The sequence below is a fragment of the Daktulosphaira vitifoliae genome, unplaced genomic scaffold (genome assembly GCF_025091365.1).
Source record: "Daktulosphaira vitifoliae isolate Bord-2020 unplaced genomic scaffold, ASM2509136v1 Scaffold_4, whole genome shotgun sequence".
Lineage (NCBI taxonomy): Eukaryota > Metazoa > Arthropoda > Insecta > Hemiptera > Phylloxeridae > Daktulosphaira > Daktulosphaira vitifoliae.
This window is the reverse complement of record NW_026099575.1, coordinates 25,484,330-25,511,947: the sequence shown is the minus strand read 5'-3', so window position 1 is coordinate 25,511,947 and position 27,618 is coordinate 25,484,330. Positions and strand designations below refer to the sequence as shown.

The 27,618-nt window shown below is 25.1% G+C and overlaps 2 protein-coding genes across 2 annotated transcripts; one reads left to right on the top strand and one right to left on the bottom strand.

Annotated features, from left to right (window-relative positions):
- Positions 1–4,622: 4,622 nt before the first annotated feature.
- On the top strand, positions 4,623–22,002 carry LOC126905010 (uncharacterized). The gene is made up of 14 exons (XM_050684411.1): positions 4,623–4,747; positions 10,123–10,319; positions 10,675–10,913; positions 10,990–11,116; positions 11,179–11,442; positions 13,274–13,557; positions 13,616–13,791; positions 14,315–14,683; positions 19,342–19,402; positions 19,455–19,478; positions 19,549–19,657; positions 20,004–20,373; positions 20,473–20,797; positions 21,255–22,002. The coding sequence occupies exons 1-14, from the start codon at positions 4,731–4,733 to the stop codon at positions 21,846–21,848; spliced, it is 3,156 nt and encodes a 1,051-aa protein (XP_050540368.1). The 5' UTR covers positions 4,623–4,730; the 3' UTR covers positions 21,849–22,002.
- Positions 22,003–23,615: 1,613 nt separating this feature from the next.
- On the bottom strand, positions 23,616–27,196 carry LOC126904840 (uncharacterized). Its single transcript, XM_050684128.1, has 6 exons — positions 27,165–27,196; positions 26,984–27,101; positions 26,805–26,890; positions 26,147–26,294; positions 25,596–25,992; positions 23,616–24,687 (listed from the first exon to the last, which is right to left on the bottom strand). The coding sequence occupies exons 2-6, from the start codon at positions 27,078–27,080 to the stop codon at positions 24,267–24,269; spliced, it is 1,149 nt and encodes a 382-aa protein (XP_050540085.1). The 5' UTR covers positions 27,081–27,101; positions 27,165–27,196; the 3' UTR covers positions 23,616–24,266.
- Positions 27,197–27,618: the final 422 nt, after the last annotated feature.

Sequence of the window (27,618 nt, the reverse complement as noted above, 5' to 3'; positions counted from 1 at the left end):
ATGAACATATGTAATGAATATATTATGTATATTATATGTGAAGTCTATTTGATATAGGCTTAGTAGCTTATAATTACACTGAATTGAACAAAAAAAAATGTATGTATATTAACATATATCAAAAAATACAATTTTGATAAAGAATAAATTCTGTTTGTATTAAATAAATATACAAATTGACCAGAAAAATCGCTTTACAGAAATTAACTAATGTTCTGTTAGACGTTTAGATGTTAAAACAAGATGATGTAAGGTTTTAAAAGTTTTTAAATTATTAAAATATTATCATACAGCTCATTTACTTGTGGCTATAATATATTATATATGTTATAATGATTTGTTTGCTTATAACTTAAAAACAAAAGAGTTCATGTAATTGAATTATGTAAATGAATTCTAGTAAATAATTCTAATTCAATAATAATTATTATTAAATAGACAGTTAATTTTAATTAATAGTGTTTTCCTTGTTCTTTCAACTCTTCTTGCATTTTGTTATTCGAGAATTATTAGATGTGTTAGATTATTGTAAAGCGTCAAAAGTGTCTGATGTGTCAACCATTAACAGAATAAATCAATTAACTATTTACTTTTTAAGTTTAAAACTTGCAGTTAAACGAATAAAATAGTATAGGATTATTAAAGTATCTTTCCTATTTTATTATTTTTCCAATATCGGTTAAATTTTAGTATAGGCAACTTAACTAGCAGTTAAATAATTTCAAACCTGTTTTCACATTTATTGTATCCTTCAAAAACATAAAAAAATATGTTTTCGTCGTAAATTGAATTATGCATAAAGAGTTAAAAAATCTATTTTTAAATATTTGTTACTACAGTTAAAGTAATTATCATTTAAAATTAATAAAATTATATGTGAGTTTAATAAAACACGTCCTAAGTTAAATTTGTATAACTTCAATTTTTTTCTGGACGAGCATAGAATAATATAAAATGAAATTCTATTTATTTAAACAAAAAAATATTTTTATACAACTATTTAAATCGCGTCACACTTATATAACTTGGTATAAAATCAAATGATAAAAAAAAATTTAATATGAAAATAAAAATAGTTAAATTATTTTAATTATCATAAAATATACAAATATTTTGATTTCTACGTCGACATGAATTTAGCTTTTTTCAATTTTAATTTGGATGAAAATTTCTTATTCTAGTGTTTTTTATCATAATCATTATTTAATTATTTATTAAAATTATTTTATCATTATTACATTTCTAAAACTCTTACAAAATTTCCTATTAGAAAAACTAAAACGTATATTTATAAATTTAAGTTAAAAAAGTTATAAGGAATAAGTCAGCTTTGAATTTTGTAGTATAACTGTCAAAATCATATTTAAAGGCTATGTATAAAAGCTTAAACTTGGGATATTGATCTCAAATTTTGCAAATACCACTTTTACAGGGGGCGTGCTCATTAAAAAAAAATGTTTTCAAAAACATTATTAAAAACTTCAATGAGTTTTACATACACAGTGTTTAGTAAGTAAAGAAATGGGTTTCTATTGTTCTCATTATTTGTAACAATTGTTATGTTTCCTTACTTACTTAACACCGTGTATATAGAGCTCATTAAAGTTTAATATATTTAAAAAAAACAATTTTTAATGACTATTTAAGATATTACTTAATATCTCAATTTTCCCACATCAGCAATTATCTCAATAACTAGAATCAATCAAAGGAATTCTAAGGTTACATTAGGAAACAACGTCAAAATTACATTTAGAATATACGATCATATAGTTTGCGTAAAAATTTTTTGTTGTACGGTGTAATTAACAAATTCTTAATGTTCTAAAACAAATGATAGTATAAACCATTTTTTAACAGAATTATACATTATCGAATATATGACAAATATAGCAGAGCAAAATTTATTTTGCATCTTCTCAAATAAATGTTTTTATAAAATAAATGATGTTAACAAAGTTTTAATAGATTTGGTTTATTTTTAAACACATTTTACATTTTTAAACTATAAGAAACTAAATTTATTTATTTTTAGCGTTTTTCTTGCATTTGGCTATAAATTGGCTCTAGTTTTTGGATAGTTTACGTTCGATTGATAGGATTATTGGAAATTAAACTTACCATTTGTTATGTTTTGCTACTACTTATAAATATGATTTTGTAAACCTACGATTTTATATCATTACAATTTAACATTTAGCAGCACTTAAATAGAAATGTATTAATATGATGTTTAAATAATTATGTAAAATACTATTTTAAATAAAAATAAACGCATTTAAATTTTGTATATATCTTAATTCATTATGAAAGAAGTTTGTGAATTTGTATTATACGTAACTTGTTTTTATAATATTAATGTATTGTAGTAAGTAGTTCCCTATTTAAGAGTAAATTATTCGTTAATAATCATAATTTTTAATGAGATGTAAATATTGTAAATGTAATTTCTAAAAAGATTCACCTTCGATATTGGCTGTATTACTACTTTTATTTATGCGTATAACGTAGTTCAAAATAAATACCTGAGATTTTTCTATAATTTGTTTTCGATTATCATACCGAATCATGACTTTGACAATTATTCATCTAGTTATATTTTACCTTTCAATTATTTTTCGTCTTTGATGATTTAGTATTGGATATTTTATTCAACATGAATGTTTTTATTAGATGACTTTTAATTAATTGGAGATTTATATATGTAATGTTAATCATTAAAATATTACTTTTATCTATTTATGAGCAGATTTATTGAAATCATAAAGACGAAAAGAAACAAAAATATTTTATACTTTTAAAGAATAATGTTGTTTTGGTTTCCATTTAAACATCATGAAAATCCCTTATTTAGAATCTCATGACATTTGTTTCGTAATGGGCTCATTTATGTAATAAAGAGAAATTAAAAATAAGAGCGAATGAGTAATAACTCGTTTGAAAATGTTAAGTGCTTTCTAAAATAAAATGTCTCTTATTAATATAACGTCAGAAAGAGTTTAGTTCATATGTCGTGCAAATAGGTAAAGGATGTAATATTTTCTAAGAGATAAGCGACCATTCAATTGTTAAAAAACATAGTTTTCTTTGCTTATAACTATGTTAAAAAAGACGCCGTAACGTTAATATGAGTTTTAATTTTAAAATACTCAAAATATTGTCGTCAATAAAATAAGGAAATGAGGGAGGCTTTAAACTGAAAAAAAAAAAAATAGAAAACTCAAAATGACTAAAGCCGTTTATTCATTAGACGGTGACATTGTTATTTCTTATTTTTATAAATTCATATTTATATCATAGCAAAATGATTACAAAATTTACGCCAGTTATTCTTTTCAAAAATTTGGAATAATCATATCATAAATTGTTTTATATAAATGTGTTTTAAGGACAGATGATTTTATGATATTTTATCTATGATTTTACCTATACACAAATATTTAAAACGTTTTCTTCAAACTGAAAAAAACGTCGAACTCCTCTACCTTAAAACCCCTAAAGATTTTTGAAATCATGAAAATATTTACATCCTCAAATTATAATTATATCATATCTGAGGAAGTAATCTGAGGTAAAGTTAAAGTATCGCGTTTTATTTTAAAATTCATTAACGTAAAATATATTCTTCCGTCATTCCAGTGGATACTTTGTAAATAACTGTTAACTTGTATTACTAACACATCAATGCGAATAAAGAAGTTCATGTAGGAAGTAGATATGTAACATTTCATACGGCTAAACCAAAAACATAACCCTACTCGATGTTTTTCAATCTGAATAGTAGGGCAACGATCTTGTTTTCGTTTTACTCGGTCACTATCAGTTTACACAGTATCATTAAATCAACAATGCGGTGAACACAAAAACAATTCCACGCGTTAAATATCGTTTTAAACTCGATCATTTATATCAATGTAAATAAAAGTTTTATTGATGAGAAATTTATTTTTAAAATATTAATCAAAATTGTGCCAAAATTCACATTGTTACAAATGCTAAAGTCGTAAGTTAATTTATTGATAAGTAACATATTATTAAGTTTTATTAATTAAACTTTATTGGTAATGCAAAAATTAATTAAAATATAATTTATTTATAAAGTAAATGACTTTATGATATTATATTCAAACAATTTTAATCGTGTAAATGTTCAGTAATAAAAAAAAATGATTTTTCAATTAAAAATAAAGGCCAGAGTATCTTAAAATTTGAATAAAAATGTAAAGCTTTTTATTTGTATATACTAATTTCCGCCTTTTCCCAGAAAATTACTTATGTTCTTACATAGTAATAATATAATTATTTTTCTAAATTTTTATGATATCTAAATTTATACAATATAAAAGTATATTTTAAATATTTTCAATCGAATTGGTAAATACTACACATTAATATATTATTTATAATAATTAACTTAATTTAGTAATTAATTTAATAAGTTCAGAATTTCGTCTGCGAATATGAGATGATTAATTTAACATAACTAAACCTTTGATATTAAATTAACGGATAATTTTTTTTCTTTCGAGTGTAAGTCTTTGTAATTTTCAGTTAAATTTCGACAATTATTTTCTTATACTAATCGATGAGGTGTATTTTTTAAAAAGATTTCTATACACCACATTGATTAATCGATTATTGAATTTCAACTTGGTATCATTTTAATGTATATACTTATAAATACAAGAGAAACAATGGCATTGAAAAAGTCGATGTAGTTGTGTATTCGAATGATATTTTCGAGTAGGTAAGTACGATATATTTATACTTTTTTCGATTTTTGGCTAGTTAAAATACCTATTTAGCAGTTGATATGTGTAACACTAGTGTGGCCTATAAAACCATGAAAATGTTTATTTGAATTCAAATGATTTTATTTACAACAAATATCATGTAGTAAGTATATTGTGAAACACTAACAATTAAATTAAAAAAATCTAAGATATCACAGAAAATATAATAGCAGTGTTACGTTTATTGTTACGTACCCATACAGCATTCAGATCTTAACCAAGTAATTAGGTTACAACAGGTATTTTTTACGCATTATTATTTTAGGATGTATAAACAACTGATGTTTTTCAATTGATTTAATTTACCTACACTCATAACCACCTTTGTTTGTTCGTGTCAATCCACTAAACAATTCGCAATTAAATTTAATTACAGAGTTCAATAAAAAATTTAACAATTATTAGTTAAGTTTGTTTTTAATTTTATATAGAATTAAAGTATTAAAAAGAATTATCATATTTATAATATTTATATAGATTACGGGTGGTAACACAAATAGCAAAATGTACATATTAATGTAACATTTGAAAAAATAATAATATTAAAATTTAGAAAAAAAAAAAATATAATAGTATCGATATATTTAACTCCTTAAATAATGTAAAGAGATATTACAAAACAGAATCGATATCGAAAGAAATATTCTCATTACCAAGTCTCATTAACCGCGTGATAGGTGAATTAGAAAGGAATTTATAAAAAAAAACAGTATATTAATGGAACTAAAGATCTGGTACTTCGAATAGGAACTCTAAAGTTAAGCATATCTAATAAAGTAAGGAGTGTCAATAATATTGGAATGGAGTTTATAAAGATAATAGTTAAGTTAATAGCGACGATCGATTAAGAATATTGAATTAAGATTCTGTCGGATTGAAACATTTGAAATATAGTACAAATACATTATTTTATTATTTTGTTCTTCTATACTTAAACAAAGATCATTCGTGTAAAAGTATACAGTTTCAAATTTGATATCAAAGAGTATGTATTGAATAGAAACACTTAAATTTAAAAAAAAAAAAAACCTTATGCAACAAGGAGTTCAACGTCTATTATGGTTATTATACTTTTGTTTTTTTAAGCTTATTATAAATAGGTAAACGTAATATCAGAAAAAATAATCTTATCTGATGATTTAAGACACGAGCATCTAACTAATTTTGTAGCGAAAATAAAGAAAATAATTATGTGAAAGTCATTGCTAATGTTTGAAATGGAATTAAAATTGTATATATTTTCTTCGAACTAATATAGTAAAAAATAAATTAATATTCAACGATTAATAGTGTTTTATTCTTGATACTTAATCGTAAAAAAAAGAAAAAATTGTCTTCTGATAAAATAGAATGATTTTATGCCTTTACTATGTTTAGAAATGTTATTTATTATATCCATTCATGTATAATCCAACCGGTTAACTAGAGCTATTGTGTTAAGGTATAATTTGTTGTTTGAATTACCTTCATCTGCGATTAACTGGTAATGTTCATTTATATAATATGTTGGTATTGTGTCATTGAAAAAAAAAATGAACTACTTGACATATTACTATTATGATTGGCGTGTATTGCTTTTAATATTTGAATTTAACACGAAATGCAGTAGCGTCGTGTAATAATTGTGGTTGAAATGAGATTAAAATCGGTTAAATCTACTGCATGTTTCGTTGTGCTAATAATTTGTATCAAATAGAAATTCAATCATAATAAATATAAATATGCTCTCTGTCAGTTGCTTTTTATTATAGTTGTGCAGTAAAAAGTTATTTTATTACGCCCACGTTTACATTCTATTTTTAAGATAATCTACTAAAACTTGAAAATATAATTCCCCTTGGAAATTATACTATGATATTGAAAACATGTTTAGACATAATGATAAAATAACTAAATCATTCTAAAACCACTTTTTCTTGAATAATTATTTGAAAGTAGCACAGCTTTTCGGTCATGAAATACACTTTCTTGTTATTTGCATAATCGTTTTTGCGGTATGTAAAACTATACAGAGTGATTCTTTTGACACTATTCACTCAATTTTTCTTAAATTAATAATTTTTTTTTCGGCTTTAGTTAGTTACACATGTATCTCTATTTATCTGTTATAAAATATAATTTATGTGTCATCCCTTGTGTTCCAAAGGGGTGTCTAATGTATTTTTTTAATGGAAACATACATAACTATCTTATAAAATATATAAAGATCTAATTAAGAGAATGAGTGGTCTATAGCAACTTTTGGATTAGTATTTCATACGTTATTAACATTTTTATGTCTTGGCTCGAGGAGGAGTGAAGCAAAGGAATGTCTATTGATAAAAATAGCAGCATCCACTCCTCATTTCCATTCATTACATTAAATTATTAATTACTTAATCAATACTGGTCCAAAAGTCGTTATCGAACAGTCATGTTATTAACAAGATTATTATCTTTTTCGTAAGCTATTAAATACGTATGTTGAAATTTAAAAAAATATAGTTGAAACCCCTATAAGACATAAGGGTTGAATATAAAAAACGTTATAGCAAATAAATGAGATACAAATGTAAACTAACAAAAAATTATTTTTGCAAGAGAAATTGACTAAATAGTTTTTTAAAGAATCACTCTGTATTATTATTTTTACGTAAAATATTCACATTAAATGTATTATCTCATGTATTCAGTAATACATAATAAGATAAACCGGAAACGCTTCAGTTAATTCTTAGTCTAAGAATTGTACAAAATATTTATTCTCGCTATTTCTTATATTCACAGTTTTAATTCTTTACAATCATTTAAGTAATTTGATCAACATAAAAAATGATATTTAAATGATCTATTGTATAACACGCGGCATTCAAAGAAGTTCAAACAGTACATATTACCTCTGAATATTAGAAGGTTACCTTATTTTATATAACCTGTGTACTTTCGGGTTATTGGAAATATATTCGTAATGAATTATTATACACGAATGTATATAATTCTACATAGATTGACCTTAACCTAACAATTTAGGAAATTTCGATGTTGTTAAAAATCTCGCGGAAGTACTTATGAAGTAATAATCTTTTTACAAAATGAAAGTTGTATAGAATTTTAAATTAGTTATTTCTTTGATCAAGGTTAGTATTTGGAACTATAGTAGTATAGTTAAAATAATTAGTTTTGAGTTGAGAATTTAAAAGTGATATAAATTGATGTGTGTTTTCGAGCAAACCAATTTTGCAAGGATAGTGCCCATATTAATTGACCGTAAAACGTGTAACGTAAACACGATTTTTTGTGTGTAATTTAACATTAAATGTAAGTCGATTATGAGGTCTTGAACCAGGAAAATTAAATTACATTTTACTACAGTGCTAATGAAAAAATAATTTATACTCTCGATAGATTACGTAGTGTTTTTAATTATTTGTTTAAAGTATCAGACACATTATTTTCATATAAAATGTATGGAAGAGACAATTTTATACAAATAGATAAAACAAAAACATAAAAAAATTAAACTAAATTTTATAAAACTTAAAATTACCAATGCCAGTTTTTAGTTTTTGGAACCTACCGAGATTGGAGAAAAAAAGTTAAAGGATTCAACATAGCCTGCGAAAAATTTCAGAAAATCTTTGTTTAAAAATTTTGATAATAGATTCTCATCCCTAAAAAAAGTTTTTGTTAAATAAGATCAGAGCTCGTATTCCGCTCTCTCACCCTAGCGCTGAAACTGAATACTATTATAATTTTATCATCAATTGTACTCAGTTAATCAGTATAATATTTAGCCGGACAAATTTTAAATTTGTCAAAAAGGAAATTTTTTTCCTTTGTTTAAACAAAGGAACTATTTCACTATTGTGAATAAAACCTTCGATTAATATAATGTATATTATATATTGTTCTTGAACGTGGCGTTTAACACAAAATATTTATTATTATACCCAAACAAACAAATTTATTTGATTATCAATGTTGAAAATAAGCCTTGATCCAACTAAAAATTTAGTATAAGTGGAATAATAACAATAAAAGGTCTTTATTGTGTGCTTACTAAAAAAGTTATGAATTGTTTGAGATATATTCAAATTATATTTATACACACGTACATCAAGTGATCCGGTAACTAATTTTTAAGCAATATTTTTAAAAATATAAGAAAATTTTTTTTTTCCTTTTTGGAAGTTATTAGTACCTTACACGTTTATATTAATGCAAGAAAATATAGTTCTACCTCTTCGCCAATTTTATATACTATAATTTTCAAAAAGAACATTGATCCTATCATCCTGTTTTCCTTTTAAAATAATATTAACTTGAGTTTTTTAAAAGAAAACATATATGTTTAACAAGCTCACAAATAAGGAAATTATTTACAATTAGATAATGATGTAATTTACAAAACGACCGGTCGTTAACAACTTTTGATCCAGTATTTTATAAATTAATAAAACATTACTGTGATTACTGGAGGTAAAGCGCAGGTCTGTTTATTTTTATCTCTAGGCATTTATTAACCGCACTACTCTTCCCGCTTTGGTATAAAAATGCTAATTACAAAATACTGGTTAAAAATTTGTCATTTTCTTAGTTAGATCATTTCCTTATTATTATGCTAGTTATACATAAAATATACTTGTATGTTTTATACTTTTGAAGTAATTTCTTAAGACATACTTTTACTTATTATTTGTCTGTATGAAAAATATATAAATCATAAAGTATATATATATATAAAGTGAGCCCTTGAAGTAGTACCAAAAATAATTTAAGTAATTTTAATATTGTTAAAAATATTAAATAAATTACACAAAACTTTCAATTATTTTACTGTAGTTTTTAAACTATGTATTAAATATTCATTTATACTGACCATTAACACACAATAGCGAGTAATTTATTGTTAAAATGCATGCAAATTTTAGTGAAAAGGTAACTGATAGGTATAGTTTTAAAACATTACATTAAATGGCATCTTGCAAATAATTTTTCTTGAAATGTAAATTGTAGTCATTTATCAAAACTATAACGAATACAGGTTCATATAATAGACTGTATATAATTTAATTTTATCTAATATAAAAATAAAACAATTATAAAAAAATAAGTTATTGAAAGACAATTAAATACGTGTTAAGGTCTTGTTTTCCGCATTTTATCGGCTTCATAATTTATTCATTAGTCAATTTAGATAACACAGTTCAATGTCCTTAAGTTTTTCTTTATTAATAGAGTTTCTGGTGACTAAATGTTACAGCGAAATAATATTCTTACAACGCGTGTTGTGTATATCATTTTAGATTTTGTAAGTAGAAAATTTCATATGTATCTTTTTATTTTTTAGTGCAAAAACAATGGTGCCATATAGATTAGCGTTTTTACTCTTTACGGCGACGGTAGTGGTTGGTGTGATGGATACTAAATACAGTTGGATCTACTTGGACTACACCTTCTCCAGCCTTCAGCAACGTGAATCAGCCATTAGATCCGGAAAGTTTATACCGGAAAATTGTGTCATAATAGACGTAGATGTATTTCAAGGTAAGTCGCCCTCGGCTTGTAATAATGGATTACCCAATTATTGTTGGTGTCAATAGACATTAAATAAACTAATATTGTACGTGTGTCGAAACGTACACATGATATCTCAACCTATTCCATGTGGTTGCTTATTTTGGAAAATTGCTTTGCAATATTTTTGCATCGCTACGGTTTAAATACCGTCTAAAAACATAAATTAGTAGCACCGAATCAAAAATTATTTCGCCAACCATTTGGCTTATTATAATATATTAATTTCTGAAAAATTCCATCATTACTTTTTTGATTAATTTTGTTTAATGCATATTTAATTATTCTTTTAGACACTATTGATTTCATACTTTATGATATACAGGTACATCTGAAGATAGATTATACTTCAACAGTGGCGGACCATTCAATTCTTTCCCTCCAAAACGTGTTTTTGTATCTATACCACGTATTAAGACAGGTAACCCTGCTTCACTCGCAGAAGTAGTTACAGGGGAATCTAATTCTGCTTTGTTAGCACCATTTCCAAACTGGAAATATCATCAATTTTCAGAAGATAGACCACACTGTGAAAACTCAATAATCTCTATTTTTAGAATGAAGGTATTATAAAAATGTACCTATACACAACCTTGTGATTACTTTGAGTTAATATTTAACCAACATTTATTTCTTTAAGATTGATGAGTTAGGACGGCTTTGGGTAGTTGATACTGGTAGAATAAATCAGTTTGCTTCAGATGGTCGCTCAATATGTCCTCCGAAACTTATGATTTTTGATTTGAAGAATAATGATAAATTAATAAGTATGTTGTTTTTACGAATATTTTTTTAGAAAATATAACATTTTAAATTATTATTGTTCTAGAACTTTATACATTCCCATCAAATCAATACAGACCAGAATCATTGTTTACTAATATTGTAGTAGATGTCGGAGATATTAAAGGACGGTCTACATATGCATACATTACTGATACTACAGTTTACAAACTAATAGTATACGACTTTAAAAATGACCAAAGTTGGGTTATTGACCAAGCTTACATGTATCCATATCCCAACAAAGGACATTTCAATATCAACGGGGTAACTTTTCCATTGATGGATGGCGTATTAGGACTTGCTTTAGGTAGTCTATGGTGTTATTTTATTTATTTTTGTTATGATTATGGTCACTGATTAATTTTAAAACAAAAATACTCGAAGTAGTTTAAAATAATAATAAAAAAAAAGTATGAATCTTTATTTTAAATTAAACACATATATAAAATTATTTTTAATAATTAGCTAAGAACTTCAATAATTGACTTCCGATTGTTTGATTTGTGATTTATGAAATTGATATTTTTTATTTTTAGAATTATAAAATTGATTTAGCGATACAAAATTAAAAAACTAATAAAAGTATTTAAAAATTTGCGAATGTTCGGTTATAATTATTTCGAAATATATAAACAATACAATTATTTTAATAATAAAAAAATATATATAATTGTATACAAATGGCTCACATTTGATTTCTTTCAGTATTCACTTTGAAAACTTAATTTTACTTAAGAATAAAAAGATTCTAACGCAGAATTTTTTATTTCTCTGGAGTTTATATCTAAGTTAAAAAAAATATTTTAATTTCAGTCTTTAAAGTTAATACAGAATCTGATCAATTCATAAAATTTAAGAGTCTATAAAAATTTAAAAAATTTAGGAGCTATAGAAGTGCACAAAATATAAGAAGCCATAAAAATGTCCAAAATTAAAGAAGCCTTATAAATACTAAGTTTGAAGAAGCCATAAAAATGATCAAAATATAAGAAGCCATAAAAATGATCAAAATATAAGAAGTCATAGGAATGCACAAAACATAAGAAGCCTTAAAAATTTACAAAATTTAAGAAGCCTTATAAATACTAAGTTTGAAGAAGCCATAAAAATGCACAAAATATAAGAAGCCTTAAAAACTTACAAAATTTAAGAAGCCATAAAAATGTACAAAATTTAGGAAACCATAGTAATGCATACATTTAAAAGCCATAAAAATGCAAATAACTTAAAAAGCCATAAAAGTACTACATTTTCAGAAGCTATAGCGATGTATAAAATTAAGAAGCTATAAAAATACACAAAATTTAAGAACTCACAGAAATAAATAAAATTTAGGAAGCTCTTCAATTCCTAGATTTTAAATAGCTATTGAAATGCACATAATCTAAAAATCAAATACAATAATATTAAGGAACTATAGAAATGTAAATTTAATAAACGTAATGTATTTTGTAGAAAATCATAAAAGCGTGGTTTAGAATGAATGAATTTATTTTTTAGATGAATGTTCCTAACATTCATATAAATGTATTTTGAAGTGCTTTCATAATAATTATAAAAATAGTTTCAGGACAAATATTTTATGAAATTTATAATGATTGTTTTGAAATATCCACCTCTAATATGACTAGATTTTTTACAATAAGATTAATTTTTATTTCCATAACTTCCAATATTTTATTAGGTGTAATATTTTTATTAAATATGAGTTCATTAATAACATTAAGTTATAAAAAAATTCTACTCATGAACAACAATGGTATGGAATCTTTCAAATATATTAATAAAGTTAGGAAAAATTAAAGCTGAGGTATTGTTATTTTAGTAAAAAAAAATGTATATTTAAAAATTTTGTAATAAAAGCCTTAAAATGAAAACTGGTGATCATTAACCTGATATTTGCCATTAATTGATTTTTAATTCCAAAAAGGATATTATGACAGACATGCTGTATGGTCAATATTTTTTAACCTATTTTTTTAACTAACTTATTTTTCTACAAGCTATAATAAATTATCTAACTTAATTAACTATTGAATATATAATTGAATATGTCTGTATTAATATATTCATTAAAAGGTATTATATTAAGTTATTTGAATGAAATTTGAAAATCTTTATTTAGTTTTTTTTTTTAGGTCCTGTTATAAATAAAAACAGAAAACTGTACTTCCATGCCTTTGCTAGTGTTAGAGAGTCATGGGTATATACGAGCACTCTTCAAAACAGATCATTATACGAAAATGGCTTAGTTGATGGTGCAGGAATCTTCTTTACGTCTGCAGAAGTTAGACCAATTCAATCCAGCGTTCAAGCCATGACAAATGACGGGATATTATTTTCAGCTATGATGGATAATAGTTTAGCTTGTTGGAACGCGGAAGATCCTTTCTTGCCATCTAACATCAATGTTGTGTATAAGGTATTAGAGTTTGTTACTATTATTTATGAATTTTTCATTGAAATTGATTATTTTATAGAACGACAAAGAATTCCAATTTCCTACTGGTCTAAAAGTTATCGGTGACAAAATTTGGGCAGTTACTGGACAGCTACAAAATCATTTTACTACATTAGTGCAAGACCGTTCGGTTAAGTATCGCATCTTGGTTGGTCAAGTTGACGAACTTATAAGAGGTTCTGTTTGCGATAAAAGGTTGGCACCATACGATTCCAAAGATTCTGTACAAAGGCCTAAGCCAACATTAGTATTTAGTGGTAAAGGTTAATGGTTTAATGTTGCGTAGAATATTTGATGATGGTCGACATTTAAGATAAACATTAATTATTTAAAAAGAAGACATATGTCCATACAAATTTGGATGCAAATAAAAATAATTAATTTATTGAAAAATAGTTTTAAGTACATATATTGTATAACATTTGAATATTAACCACACTATTATTGTAATCAAAATAATTATTTATTGTGCTTAATTTTATAACTATTTATTATTTTAATTAACTTATGCTTGTTTGTAAATAATTTATTATTATTCACTTGCTAAACGTGGTTTTGTGTAAATAAAGCTCTACTGCAAATCTTATCCTTGCTTTTTAGAATTGTAATAAACTCTTGATTTTGGATTTTTATTTAGGTTGTAAAACAACTTATAATTGAGGGTATGATTAATAAAATTATTTGCATACATTTTAATAATAAAATTGTATTTTCGCAGCAAAATACCGGAGATGGATTATTATGTTGAAGACATAGTTGCGCCTGCTAAATTATTTGAGAACAATGCTATCCAAGCCTTGAGTAAATCGGCGAATGGTGTTCCATGGAGCTATTCCAGCTCATCTAAAATCATCGAGGACGTAGAGAAGACTAATATAGGGCCGGAAGCTGGTCGATATAAACGTAGAATGGCAGTAGTCATGACTGGAAATACTAACTTACACGGTAATAAAGACAGTCAGGCAGGATCTTCTAATTTACAAAATTCAATGTCTTATGATTGTCGAATGATAATAGTTAACGGTCAACTAATAAACCAAAATTGTTCAGGCCAAGCTCAGCGCAAAAGAAACGATAACCCTTTTAGGTGATCAAAAAAGTACTTATTTTTTTAACTGATTGTAACATAATTATAAATATGTAGTATGAAACTGTAATTACTTGTATATAATGTAATAAAATTGTATATTTATAAGCTGAATAAACTGTTTTTTAGTATTCAGAATATTTAGAATCTAATGACTTATGAAATTAAATCAATGTTAATTTTAGTAAATACCTATCGTAAATACCTAAGTAAAGTGAGAATATAGACAGTTAATTTCAGAAAAAAGTACGTGTAGTTATAATGAGATAATGCCTTTTCATATAAGTATCGACGTCAAAAATACTTCAAATACACTTCTTTTTCTTATTCAGCGTAGTCACATAAAAATACTTATATAAGTCATAGAAATAGTAAGCTATTTACATAAAATTATGACCATGGGAAGGAGATAAAAGGGAAAGAGCATATGAGACTCTAGCTTTGGAGACGAGAAGGCTCTCGAGTCGCGAGAGACAATAGATATCGTCCAACGCTGACTCTACAATATTTATCCTAGATGAATTTTTTAATTTAATTAGCCATGTGTATTACACGGATAAAAAGTTAATAAATTGTGCATATATTTTTTTCTTTAGTGCAACAAGTTATATTAATATAACATTGTTACATTAATATTACAATGTAACATGACAACATGTTTATATATACCAAAAAAATCTGACAAATATGTGCAAGGTTATTAAATAAAATACCATTGAAGCTTAATAATACAAAAAACAAACATATGTTAGTTAAAAATTACAATATGAAATAATTGGAAATTTTTTATAATAAAGAAGAGTTAAATTGATGCTTCTTTAAAAAATTATTTAAGTTATTATTGTTATGTATAATATTTTACAATTTATAACGTTTATTTCGGCATCATGTATTATTCAAAATTGTATTATAATTTTTTTTTTTATTGAACCTTAGAAATTAAAATTAAATATATTTAAATTAAATTAATAAAGACATTGATCAATAAAGTTAGCTCACTTTATTTATTAATAATTAATATAAATATTGAATATATCATATAAGTATTTAAGAATAATATGACCAAATTTTTTAGTAAGGAGTTTACTGACATAGTACGTGACGTCACACGTTAAAAACAAAAAAGTATACTTTGGTTTTACAAAGTTTATTTATTAAATTATATACAAAAAAAATATCTTAATGAACTAAGGGGTATAATGAAATATTAAACATTTTAGAAAATATTTATAAATATAATAAAAGACATTTGAAAAACATAAGGATAATTAAAAATTAAAATTTACATGTTTAAATAATATAAATAAAAAAAAAATCAACTTTAAACAAAAATGAATAAAATTTAAAAAAATTTATCTTTGCATCAAATATCAATAAAATTATCCGGAAAATACCAAAATAGGATCCAATTTGTTTTTTATAAAAATGTTTTCATAATTTAAATTTAAATTGAATAATCTTTTCTAAATACATGCACTAAAATAAAAAAAAAACCCAACACAGTGGTGACGTGGCATAGTTGGATCAAGTATAATGATATCTGACAGTGATTAAAATCACTATCAAAAAAAATAACGCTTCAATGCAAATCTTTAGATAGTGTTTAATTTTAAAAAAATTAGTGGATTATTCTAAAAGCTACACGATCTGCTATTTCTTTATTAATATCCTGATTAAGATAAAGTATGTCGAATGAAAGAGGGATATAAATACTACTTCTCATAAAAAAATTGTATTGATCCATACACTTTTCAATAAGTTATAGCATTATAAAGTTAAAAATGTAATAAGAATTTTCACACAAAAATAGCATTCGGTAGCCATTTTCACCGTGAAGACAAAATAAAGTCCGAATTTTTTTTTTCCATAATAAATTACATTACATTAGCTTCATTTTAAGATATATATATAAAAGTGTCAGACTTTCTGGAACACTTTCAAAAGTTAAGTTGAAAGTTAATTTTTTGTGAAAAAGTTGTCATTTTAAATCCCCCCTGTGGGCAGGTAAAGGGTCAGATATAAAAAAAATGTACCAAATGATACGTAAATACATTATGCTTCTATAAAAAAAAGTATTTATTTGGTTATTTTTGAAAAAGTTATGGCAGATATAAGTAAAAAAATTTAAAAAATTGAGAGCTGAGAAAAAGTACTGACAGGCATAAAAAAAATCATAGTAAAATAAAAATAACTTCTCAGATTCGCATAGAAGCTAAAAATTAAATCCTAAATAACTTTTTAAGAAAAAACTTTTCTGTATGTTAAATGTTTGTCTGCAATATTTATATAAACAAATAAAATCTATTTCAAAACATATGTTATTTTTTAAATTTATACGCCTAAGTATTGTAGTTAGCTGTTTTGTTAATAACGTTTTCAAGGAAAACATTTAGTTCTATAAATTAAGATCTATGGGTTTTTCTATATTTAGCATAGTTTGTAAGATACGTAACAAAAATAAAAAAAACCATCCATGCAATGGAATTTTCAACCCTCTTGCGGCATGTTTTAACGTCACTTAATTTAAACCAAATTTTATACACTTTTTTTTACCTAATAGAACAATTCTAGGAGGCGTATTGAATAAATTTCAAAACTTTATTTTTAAAAACTGCCTAATACATATTTAACTAGCTTAATAAAAAAACGATCTAATTAAGAAAATGACGGGTCAATAACAACTTTTGCATCATTACATCGAAAAGTTATAAACTTTTTTATAAGTGTGTGGGGAGAGGAATGCGTCGGAGATATTGAATAAAAAGTGAAACTAATATAACTTTACCCGTGTCTCTCCGTCTATATTTTAAAATCATCATAACTTGTGATATACTGCTTCGAAAGTTGTAGTTTGTTTTCTATTTTATAAGTTAGTTAAATATGTATATTGTGACATAAAAATATTAAGTTATAAAGGGATTTTTATTTACAAAACTAGTGTTTTAAGTTATAAATTTAACTTTGGGTAAAAGCAGTTTAAGGATAAACTAAGGTTCAGCTAAAATGGTATACTAATTTAGAAATTATTTTTTTTGAAGTGTAAGATTTTTGATTCTTGCCAATTATGTCAACCCACTTGATACTTTAGTTATATCAATAAACATGCCAGTCTCCCCCTAGACTGTATGCCACTACCCTGACTCTTAGCCACTTTTAAATTAAATAATCCTTTTAGAAATTGTGGAATGGTACATTAAACACTAGGTACACACATCTGGCCACAATATAACACTTAGGTATAGGAACTCTCAACATTTTAATTTGAATAGCCAAAGTCATTATCTAGCTATAAAAAAAGCAAACGTTTGATTCACACTCATGTGTAATGAAAGATTTGGAGAACATTTTGATATAAAATCAATCGGTCTTTTATTGATTATAGTCCGTATAGTGTATTATTTTTTTAAGCAATTTTTTTTATAATAAAATATCAGATTTTTGAGAATTGTATAGTTTATATGGATGACAATAATTGTCATCCATATAAACTATACAATTATTTTCATTCTATAGTTAATACTTTTCAATTTTCCTTACCAAGCTATTTTAAAAGATTTAATAAAACCATTCAGAATAAATTATGTAAGTTGTCACAATAAAACAGTTCTGTACAGAGTTCCAAAGAAATCAACATTTTCACAATATTATCTAAACATGTAACAAAGAACTAAATCCAATTAGAGGATCCATATTTTTGAACTGATACATGTATACAAAGGGTATTAAATATCTATTTTTTATCTATAGAACTACTTATTTAGTTTTACTATAAAATATTTGTAAAGAAACTCATAAAATAATTCTTTTAAATATCAAAAACAGTGGTAATATAATACCCTTTCTCTGGTTGTTGGTCCTCATGGAAAATAACAGAAAATAGATATAGCGTTCGTCTACCGCCATAAACTATTAAATAATATTTTGTGCGATCAATGGAACCGCTGAACGACTATTTAGTTCTGTATCGACTTTAGGTTAGTGTAAATGTTTCTTTCATACAAAACTCAATTTACTAAATGAATATAATAATGTTCTGTGAGTAAATAAAAATATAGTTTTTTACTGTAAGGGTAAGTACCAATAACACTTAAATATATTTAATTAATTAATTATATTAAATATATTAAATGAATAATTCAATTGATTCAATTAAAAAAACTCTATTTTTTACTAAATATTTGGAATATTGATATCACTATTGGCCACAATATTATCTTTTTTTTTATAAGCCATGCCATCTTATTACTGCATTACAGAAATTATATTTACAATTATTAAAATTAGAATTACAGAAGCCTTGATTTTCAAATGATAAATAATATTAATTTATAAGTATAATTCATTTTTAATAATTTATTTTATTTAATGAATTCATATTTCGATGTTATAATATCATTTATATTTTATAAAATTAACTACGAAAGTATTGTAATACATTTTGTAGATGTAATGGAAAAATTGTTGAAAAAAAGGACTGCTTTGAAAATTTATTTGAATAATTTTTACTTAATGAAAACATTTTTGAAATTTATTTATCTTACAATCACTTAACAGATGCAAAATATTTTATATTGTATTAAGTTACTTGAATTGAATTAATTAATTGTTAGTTAAAACTAACGTTGATTTCACTAATGAAAATCATTTGCTTTTTACAGTAATTGGTCTTACACTTTGCATGAAAACGATAAAATTACTTCTTGTTTCGCTTCAATAAATGTTACCGGAACGAAATGTAATATTACAACTATTATACAGACATTGACAACAGAATTTGGAATTAAACGCATTAAATGTATAACCTACATAAATTTTATTTTTAATGAAAACTGTGTATGAGTTTTGAAAATTGTTTATTATTATAGATGGCTGAATACGACCAACTATATTCATATGTCTCACCTTCAAATTACAATTGGATAAATAATAGTTTATCCGACGCAAGCCAAAATCACTATCCGATTTCTTCAACTAGTAAGAAAATTGATAATATGTCATTTCCAATTTAAATACATTGTTGAATAACTCTCACGACTAATTTTTTCATATTTTACAAATAAATTTCTAACTTTTTCATCGACTTAAATGTAATTTTGTCAGGTTAGGATTTTTAGTCTTTTACAATGATAATTGTAGTAAACAATTATTATATGTTAGATTTAATATACATTGTATCAATAAGGTTATTATCGTAACAAATAATTACGGAATTTCATAAATATAAAAGTTATAGAAGTGTTAAATATATACTATAAAGTAAATTACGATTTCAGTACTATTTAATTTTCTTCGATGGCAAATATATTAGAAAAAATTTCAGATATTTTGATGCCATGGTTGTTATCAATTTGGGTAATGGGAAACAAAGCTCCATCTCAATGGTTAAAAAAATCTAGATCATTGAAAAAATTTAAAAAACCTAATAGAAGTAAATATACGGGACTTCAGGATTACTTTGTTTGGAATCAAATAGATCTTGAATTCCCTAATGAAAAATCAAGGAAAACGGCAATAAAATCAGGAGTATTTATCCCTGAAAATAATCTCCCACTTGGCTTAGAGATTTGGAAAAGTAAAATGTTTCTCAGTTTACCTCAATGGAAAAACGGAATACCAGTTACTTTAAGCTACGTTGATTTAAAGAGCAGCTTATCGTCTCCCAGGCTAAAACCTTATCCTAATTGGAACTGGTAAAATTTGTTTGGATTTTTATATTTAAATCAAAATATACCCTTAAAGTATACGTCATATATTAGATATATTTGACAAATATTTCAATTTTTTATTAGGTACGCCAATAAAAGTGATCGATGTCAAGGTTTAGTCTCAGTGTTTAGGATGGAAGTAGATAAATGTAATAGATTGTGGGTTTTGGATACAGGTGCTATTAACTTGGCGAATCAAGTAGACCAAGTTTGTCCAGTAAAGTTAGATGTGTTTGATTTGAAAACTGATCGTCACATAAGACGTTTTCCCTTTCCTACAGCTCAAGCACCTAAAAATTCATTGTTTACTAATATCGTGGTAGAAGTTGTTAATAACGACTGTGAAAATGCTTTTGCATACATGTCTGATGTCTTTCAGTATGGTCTAGTGGTTTACAGTTATAAGAAGGTATAAATCTAAAAACATACATAAGTTGTTTATATTAGTAAAGTACCGTAATAATGTTTATATTTGGTTGACATTTTAAATTTGTTTAAAAATCCATTTTCCTAGTTTGTGAATATAATGATGAATACTTTGGTTTTTATTAATATTTTTATAGATGGCCAAGAAGTTAAAATTCATTTTTTTTCTCAAAATTGTACTATCATTCTAGGTCATTACGTGAATATTTAAAATTCTGTATTATTGCACTTGTGTTTCTCTACTATAGTCATATCAAAAATTCTTTAAATATATTTAAAATAAAATCTCCCGTAAAATATAATCCTTTAAACTTGTAACCTTTTAAATATCAAAATAATTTCAATAATATATTATTGATATAATTTCTTTATTAAACTATTAAGAAATTTATACTTATCATGTTTTTGTTCATAAAAACATCATTAAATTTTTTTTCCAGGATGCTTCACGAAGAATTTTCCATCCATATTTTTATCCAGATCCATTACATTGTCGTTATGAGATAGACGGTATTACATTTCACTGGGTAGATGGTATATTTGGTATGTGCCTATCAGCTGGCTCAAACAATAGAATTTTATATTTCCATGCCATGTCCAGTAACAATGAATTTTATGTTCCAACGTCATCACTACGAAATGACTCCCTCGGAAGTGATATACTAGATCACTTTGTTTCATTTAATGATTCTAGATGCCATAAACATCAGTCCTGTCAAGCATCTGCGTCTACTATGGACCCTAACGGAGTGATGTATTATAATATAGTATCTACGGGAAAAGTAGGCTGCTGGAATACAAAACAAGAGCTTAATCCATACACTCAAGGTATCATAGACCAAGGTTTAACTCAAATAAGTTTTCCCAATGACATAAAAGTTGATAAAGATTCAAAACCAAAAATTTGGATGCTCAGTAATGGATTACATAAATATTTGTATAATAAAATGAACCCGAATGAAATTAATATTCGAGTGATGATGGCATTTACCGATAAAGTAACCAAAGGTACAGTTTGTGATCCAACATTGTAAGCTATATGATTAGAATTAAATTAAGTTGCCAAAATAGTGCTTAAAGAATTATTGCTCAATATAATTTCTAGGCATATGCTGTAGAGTTAATTAAAAAACTCTAATAAAAAACTAAATTATACGCCAAAATCAAATTTTATTTTATGGAAATAATTCTACAAAAAGATTAAGGACATTTTTTTTAACGAACGGAATCTTTATTTATGATTTACAAAAGTATTTAATAGTGTGATAAAAAAATGTTTAAATATAATTATATTACCACTAGTATTTTAAATTATTGTAATAAATGATCAATTTTCTTATGTATTTACATTAATTTAATATTTTTATCTTGTTAAATTAACTTTAAAATACTAATCATAATAAAAAAATCATTTCCCTAATTTTTATTTTATTAGTTACTGAGTAGGTTATGATAAATAAACCATTATAATAAATATAAAACATTTATGTATAAAAAATACAGGATTTATGCTTATCGTACTCTATCTATAAAAATACGTATGGAAGTGAAAATTATCATCATCTTATTATTTTTTTGTGCTGTTTATTTGTTAAAATTTTATTTAAGTACTTTCTATTCTTAAAAAATGATACCATGTAGTGCTAAATAACATGTGTAATGAATTATGATGGTGCAATTCGCAATACAAATTTCACGGTTGATACTAAGATTACTTTTTAATAATAGTCAAGTATCTCATGGTTAATTAGCATTGTTCATACATATTAAAATACTGACTATATTGCCTAAGTATAAGTTATTGGACATTGTTTAGTTTGATTTTTTATTTGTGTTGTTAGTTAACCTTAATATACTATATTAAGGTTAACTAACCTTTATTGAATATATTTTTCTTTATCATGATAAAATTATATACATATAGCTAAAACTACTCAAAAAAATTAAATTGAATTTATAAATATTTTNCATATGTAGCTAAAACTACTCAAAAAAATTAAATTGAATTTATAAATATTTTCGACTTGATTTATGTGTCCCTCGTTATTCCAAACCGTCCTATCTTTTGCCGTCTTTAAAAAATATATTTTTCCCCTTTCAGTATCCACCACTAGATCCTTGATTTTTCTCCCGTGTTTCTCCTGTTTTTGTATATTTTCTTCCCACGACACTACAACTCCATTATCATCAGTCTATGTTATGAAGTTACACTCTCGCTTGGTATAACTTAACAATCTTTTACTGGCTTTACGCTCTCTCTTCCACATAAAATAGTCAATCTGTAATCTATTACTCCCACTCTTTTAAGTTATATAGTGTTTTTCCCCCTTTCTAAAATAAGTATTAATCACAGTAATACTGTGGATACTGCAAAATTCAGGATTCTCTCTCCAGCTTCATTCTTTCCACTAAAACTATACCCTCTATGTATACCTTGCATCACCTCATCCATCATTCTCCAAAACACTTCCATGACTATTTCCTCACATTCTACTTGTGGGGCGTAGGAACTTATTACATTTAATACTTTTTCCTCGAAAATCAATTTTATGACTATAATTCTGTCACTTTTCCTAGCTACTTCTATCACTTTACTTTTCATCTCTTCAATTATAATAGAGTAATTATTATTGAATGAACGCAGCGTCTAGTGGTACTCACCACTTATATTGTTTTAAGCAGGCTATGTCTTAAGCAAGGAATGAGGTGAGCGGACTGTATGAATGAATGTAGTATGCATTTTTAAAACATATAACGATTTAATGCATTATACATGAATTATAAAATTTTTTATACTCCAATATTGATAGGGCGACACTTAATACTAATGCCACAATAGCGCAGATATAAACAAATAATAAATTATAAATGTGAGTAAGTCTTAAAAAGAAGATGAACAAATATACTTATCGACTAATTAAAACTAATTGATGATAATGTTGAATATTGAAAGGATCTATTGAAGTCGAATGCAAGTAGCTGATCAACGTATACAATATGCTGTAAACGTTCTGTGATGTATCTTAGAAAATATATAGACCCAACGACGATATACTGAGCGCACAAGGGTGCGACAATCGCAAAGGTAATATTACCTTTTACAAAAAAACGAATAAAAAACTACTGGCTTGCAAGCACCATAGACCTTATAGCTAATATGCGCTAAGATGGCGGCGACAATGCAGACATAGAGGGAAGATCAACAACAAATCGGTATAGCACAGCGATAGCCTAAATAATCACAACACAAATTCTCGACAGCACATTCGACCAATGTGTATCCAAGGTGTATCCAACCATTATTCTATTATATTTTAATTAATACAATATGTATTTAAGTTTCATAAGAATTTTAAAATACAAAATAAAAAATAAAATTGCTTAAAATAATAATTAATCAAATAAAAAAGTTTTTCTAATAGAACCGATATTATAAATATATTCTAAAATATTTACAAATTATTAAATACATTTGTGGTATTATTTTTAGTCAAATGAGGTGTAATGTTTGGCATGTAATTCATATTCTTTGTTAAATTTTTTGCTCCAATCATATGATTTGATGACGAATCGTTACTTTCTTCTGATGATTGTTTATTATGATAATATTTAAAAAATATTCCAAACAGAACATCAGGTGACATAGGCAAATCTTTGAAATGATCTTGGGATACTTGTTCTTCTAGATCTGCCATTTCTACTGTTCTTAATTCCTCTTCAGAATTTTTTTCTAAAAAGTTACTTAAACTTCCATTATTTAAAACCGGCATAGTTCTAGGTAAGGCTTTAGAACTCATTTTTTTTAACAGATCAGTTTTTTGTATTCTTAAATTTCTACGATCAATTATTTCTTGAGGTGTCAGTTTTAAAAATCTAGAAACAAACGCAATTTTTTTTTCAATTTAAATAATTAAAAAAAAATTTAAGACTGTTATTTTATTATATATAATAAAGTCTATCAAACAAAGCATATTCAGCAAATCATTTGTTTGAAATATTCATATTTATGAGTATAAAGTTGAAATTTTTGTTTAATATTAACAAGAGGATTACCGTCTTTCCTGTGACTGAGTTGTTTATTTTTATAAAACCAAGAAAGAAGAAGAGGGGAAATGAAAATTGGTACACCTGGTTTCAATTAATATTCAAAATAATATATGAAAATATATATTAAAGTTCTGCAAATAAAATTCTAAAAACGTAAAGGGAAGGGGGTAACTTACATACTATAATGTTAATCTTACAATTTAATAAATATGACATAATGAAAATAAATTAAAAACTTATACGATGACAGCTTTAGGAGATCGGCGAGAGTGGCAAAGTAACTTGTGATATCTAATTATGTAAATATATTAATCATAGATCGCGGTCACAAAACGCAAAATACACGATGGATTCTACAATGCACATCGGTAATGTTAAAAAAAAAACAAATAATGAACAAAGATCAAATACTATAAGTGAAAGTGATTAGTAATTGCACGGCTGTCGATTACTAGAGGCGCGTTCCATGTATAGAGAATACATTATTGTGTAAAGGAGAGTTGTAAAAACCATAAATAAAAAAAAAGGCAGATGCTCGCCGTGGAAGGGACATGAACATGTTCGAACTGGATTCACATGAATACCATAGAAGATAGCCACTCTCTACCTAACAAAAGTAATATAAATACATTTTATTTTCTGACAAATGTAATATAAATGAGACCAGATAATTAACTATAATAATGTAAATAGTAAATAATGAGAGCATCATTATACATAAAAACTAAACCTACTTATCTGCTCGTTTAGCCATATTTAACATAATTGGTTTATTACTCTTGGTGGTTTCGTCACGCGTCTCATTTTCTATTAAATATATTTCTTTAAAAATCCAATCAATAATTTCTTCAGTTAATGGTAATCCTATATCTGGATTTTGGCGAATGACTTCTAGAAATTTTTCATCATCTGGATGCGTTGGTCCTAGTGAGTGACTTGATAAAGTTGTTTTGGATTTGATCTTTACATGATGGAACTGTTTCAAAGCATTTAAGTTCTGTGAACTATTTTTTATTGATATATTACCAGATAAGGTTTCTGATTTTTCAATTAGAGTTTTAAATGAAGAATTTTCTTCACGAAACGTTTTGTGAAATTTCCATATTAAATAACGAAACACAATTGAAATACCTAAATTTCAATTTAAAATATATAAATAACTATCAATGTAATAATTGTTCGACAAAATATCTTATGTTTAATGAAAAGTTATAAAGTTTAGAAAAAGTATACAAATTTTATAGAAAAAATAATAATTTGAATTAAAAACTTAATGAATATTTACATGTTTGAATTATGGAAAGAATTATAAATTCCATAGTCAAAATTTCGAATTTTTTTTTTATTGCCATATCAACAAAGAAAATAAATATGTTTATGAAAAACAATAAAACTGATATTAGCAGCCATAGACCAATACAAAGTTGTGAATCCTGAAAAATGTATAGGTGTAATTAATGAAATACTAAAATAATAAAGTATAATTGATAGTATTGAAGAAAATGTGCGACAATTTGATACAATATCGATATCAATACAAATGTCAATTTTGAAATTTAAAGGTTTTAAAAGTTATAACATAAAATTGTTATTATTATGAATTTTAAAATATCGTTTTGATTTGATGAGATATTATGCTATGTCATCACATAAAATTTGTAATTAAGTGTATGAACCTAATAATTGGAATTATTAAGTACACGATTGTGTTGTATTTAATATTTATAAGCGCTCTGAACGTTAAAAATAGAAGCAAAACGTGGTTAGCTTTTAGAGGGTTAAAAAAATTCTAATTATTTTTTCTTAAACAATGATATTGTTATAAAAACAATATCAATATCACTAAAATACAAACAATATCTATATGTGAATATTTGTCATTTCTCAACATTGAAAATCAACTCAATTTTTAAAAATATTGAAAAATAAACAAATTAACATACAAGTATAAATGAATTCAAAAGTAACACATAATTTGCCATGTTAATATATACAGTGAATGTTTTTGATAATGTTAAAATTTGAAGAACTGAAATGGTATAAAAAAAAATTGACTTATTGCCACTTCTAGTAGGTATTAAGTAATTGGTAAGGATAATTTATTATTTTTATAATTACGCACATTTTTTTTTCACTTGTCTAGTAAATAGATTGGTAGCTTCCAAGTCTACTTTTATATCATTTTTAATAAATAAAACATTACATTTCTCAAATAACATCAATTCGATGTAGCTAAATATCTAAAAAAAATTTGAAGTTTGTCAAAAAAAATATTGGCTTTAACTAATTTCAATAGCACTTACAAATCCTATCACAGCAATTAGTAAGATAAATATTCGAGTTGCATAGATGTTTTTTTGAAAGTATTCAAAAAATTTTTTTAGATTTAAATCCATTAAATAAACATTTCACTTTCGTTATAATTAAACTTTCTGGTAAAATGATGAGCATTTATTGATAAATGTACGTTTAAAAAATTTAATTCACGTTACCTAAGATACTGGTTCAGTCAGATTTTAATTTTTTAAGAAACATATGTATTAAGAAAAATAACAGTATTTTTATATAGATAAATATTAAAATAATAATTATATTACCTTTTACTAACTAACTATTATATTTTTAGCTGAGAAGGTATTAATTTTATTATGATGTTTTTTTTTATGTCTGTTACCACTTTTTCTAAGATTTCACCGAACCAGTTTCTTTTAAAAATACGCAAAAAGATCACAAATCGTTCCCCGTAAATGGGAGAAA